At 46.7% G+C, this 2,500-nt stretch overlaps 1 protein-coding gene across 2 annotated transcripts in view; it reads left to right on the top strand.

Moving 5' to 3' along the window:
• LOC119581169 (alpha-L-fucosidase-like) overlaps positions 1 to 2,500 on the top strand; it is a 12,070-nt gene that overhangs the window by 7,519 nt on the left and 2,051 nt on the right. For both annotated transcript variants that reach the window (XM_037929555.1, XM_037929556.1), the window contains 6 exons: positions 1 to 197; positions 339 to 502; positions 978 to 1,179; positions 1,397 to 1,537; positions 1,955 to 2,117; positions 2,239 to 2,380. The exon at positions 1 to 197 is cut by the window's left edge and continues 49 nt beyond it. In XM_037929555.1, coding sequence (XP_037785483.1) covers positions 1 to 197; positions 339 to 502; positions 978 to 1,179; positions 1,397 to 1,537; positions 1,955 to 2,117; positions 2,239 to 2,380 — 1,009 coding nt within the window. The remainder of the gene's footprint in view (positions 198 to 338; positions 503 to 977; positions 1,180 to 1,396; positions 1,538 to 1,954; positions 2,118 to 2,238; positions 2,381 to 2,500) is intronic.

The raw sequence follows: 2,500 nt of genomic DNA, 5'->3' as shown, positions 1-2,500 counted from the left end.
GTTCACGTACGCGGACTTCGCGCCGGCGTTCACGGCCGAGTTCTTCGAGCCCGAGGAGTGGGCGAGTGTGTTCAACGCCTCGGGCGCTCGCTACGTCGTCCTCACCAGCAAGCACCACGAGGGCTTCACCCTGTGGCCCTCGCGCTACTCCTGGAACTGGAACAGCCTCGACGTCGGACCCAAAAGGGACCTCGTAGGTTGGTTAAATATATCATTATTTATCACGTTCACCTAAAATTCAGGTAGAAAGATCACGGTAATGATATGGCGGCGGGGAGATCCAGGAACCTCGCGCGGCATTCAGTTCTCGTCTTGATTCATCCCTCCCTCTCCCTCAGGTGACCTCGCCCAGGCCATCAGGACCAAGACGCCGCACATCCACTTCGGGCTGTACCACTCCATGTACGAGTGGTTCCACACCATGTACCTCGAGGACAAAGCGAGGAACTTCCTGACACAGGATTTCGTCAGGGCAAAGACTCTCCCTGAACTCTATGAGCTGGTGAGTCATTCTTATTAAAGCCGAGATAATTGTAAACTATAATTATTTGATAAGATTTTCGTTTACATGTTCTTGGTAATGAGCCGCCCTGTCAATTAATGAATACCACCTGTTCCGTTCCACCTAATATTAATGCAATTAATGTATGATAATTTCGAGTCTTCGAATCGGTAACTTTTCGTGTATATTCCTGCAAGGAATAAAACCAACATGACATTCATCTTTGTAGAATAAAAAAAGGCATAGAATCTCCAGATAATTTTGTTAATAAGACCCGATTTCAATTTCCAAAATGCATGAAGAATCCAAGCAGATCTTGAGTGTACATGCCCTAGCAACTCGATTCCCTTCAACAATAACTCAGAGAGAACAAACAACGCCTCATCATCCCAACCCACACATCACACAAATCGCTTCCAGTCGAATCTGGCCAATACAGCAAGCGAGCGGATCTTTTCATCTCTTTGTCTCGCAGGTGAACACTTACGAGCCAGAAATCGTCTGGTCTGACGGCGACTGGGAAGCCCCCGACTCGTACTGGAACTCAACGCACTTCCTGGCCTGGCTCTTTAACGAGTCTCCAGTGAAGGACAGCGTGGTGGTGAACGACAGGTGGGGCAAAGGTGTCGTTTGCAATCATGGGTCCTACTATACCTGCAGCGACCGATATAATCCAGGTATATTCTGGCCTGTGATGTGTGAATTTTCGTTATTTTGTTATATATGACTGAATATACAGTATATTAATAATCATATGCATGTTTTTTTTTGTCATTGCACATTGATGGAATATCTTTCTCTTGGCGTGAATAAAATAAAAATATACAATTATGTAATTCTCTTTGAAATATTTTACAAATGTCTGTGTTTGCTGAAATGATCAATTCGCGGCAGGTCAACTTCAGAGGCACAAGTGGGAGAACTGCATGACGCTGGACAAGGTCTCTTGGGGCTTCCGCCGAGAAGCTCCTCTTCGAGACTACCTCACCATCCAAGAACTCCTCGCCACCTTGGCAGAAACCATCAGCTGCGGAGGTAGTGCTCAAGGGATTGCTCTGCTGCAAGGGTTGCCAGTTTTTAGCCATTCACATACACACTTGAAGCTTTGCATCAGTAATTTTGCTAGCTTTTCGGTCTTGTTTTTTTAAAGGTGGTTTTGGGTAATACACATCACTGAAAGCAATGGCGTTTTTGAATCGTGCGCACTAAGAATATCCAAGAATACGATGAACAGAAACGTTACGTATATACAAATGGTAGAATAACTAAACAGTAAGAGTAACCCATATACTTAGCAAATTTAGTGCCTCGTACAACTGTGAGCGCATTTCATTTATCATCGCACTACTCTGGGTACAGCTACAGCCCACATACACTAGAAAAAAAAAATTACCCTTTATAATTTATAGTTATGGAGCCAAATGTACAAGGCAGAGCTTCCCACTTCCAAAGGTAACTTGCTCGTCAACGTCGGTCCCACTCACGACGGCCACCTCCCCGCCATCATGGAGGAGCGCCTTCGGCAACTCGGCTCGTGGCTCGACGTCAACGGCGAGGCTGTGTACGAGTCGACTCCCTGGGCGCACCAGAGCGACGCCGTGACGCCGGGCGTGTGGTGAGCTATGGTGCATGGTCGTGGCGACTGCGTTGGGCAGACATCCTCAACGAAATGAAATAATACTAAATTCATAAACCGATGTGAATAGATAAAAAAGACTGCTCCCTTCCCCCGAAAGGTACACAGCTAAAGGGGACGATGTCTACGCCTTCGTGTTGCGGTGGCCCGAGGACGGGGCGGTCACCCTGGGCTCCGTCCTGCCCACCTCGGCCACCAAGGTGTATATGCTCGGACACGTCGAGAAGATGAAACCAATGCAGGTGAGCTTTTTATGAAACCTCTGATTAAAACTAGAACGCGTTGACGAATGGTAATATATAGATTGATTCTCTCTCTCTCTCTCTTTCTCTCTCTCTCTCTCTCTATCTATCTATATATAT

The sequence above is a fragment of the Penaeus monodon genome, chromosome 14 (assembly GCF_015228065.2).
Source record: "Penaeus monodon isolate SGIC_2016 chromosome 14, NSTDA_Pmon_1, whole genome shotgun sequence".
In the NCBI taxonomy this organism is placed as follows: domain Eukaryota; kingdom Metazoa; phylum Arthropoda; class Malacostraca; order Decapoda; family Penaeidae; genus Penaeus; species Penaeus monodon.
Note: the sequence above shows the minus strand (reverse complement) of the source record. Positions and strands in the feature narration are given on the sequence as shown.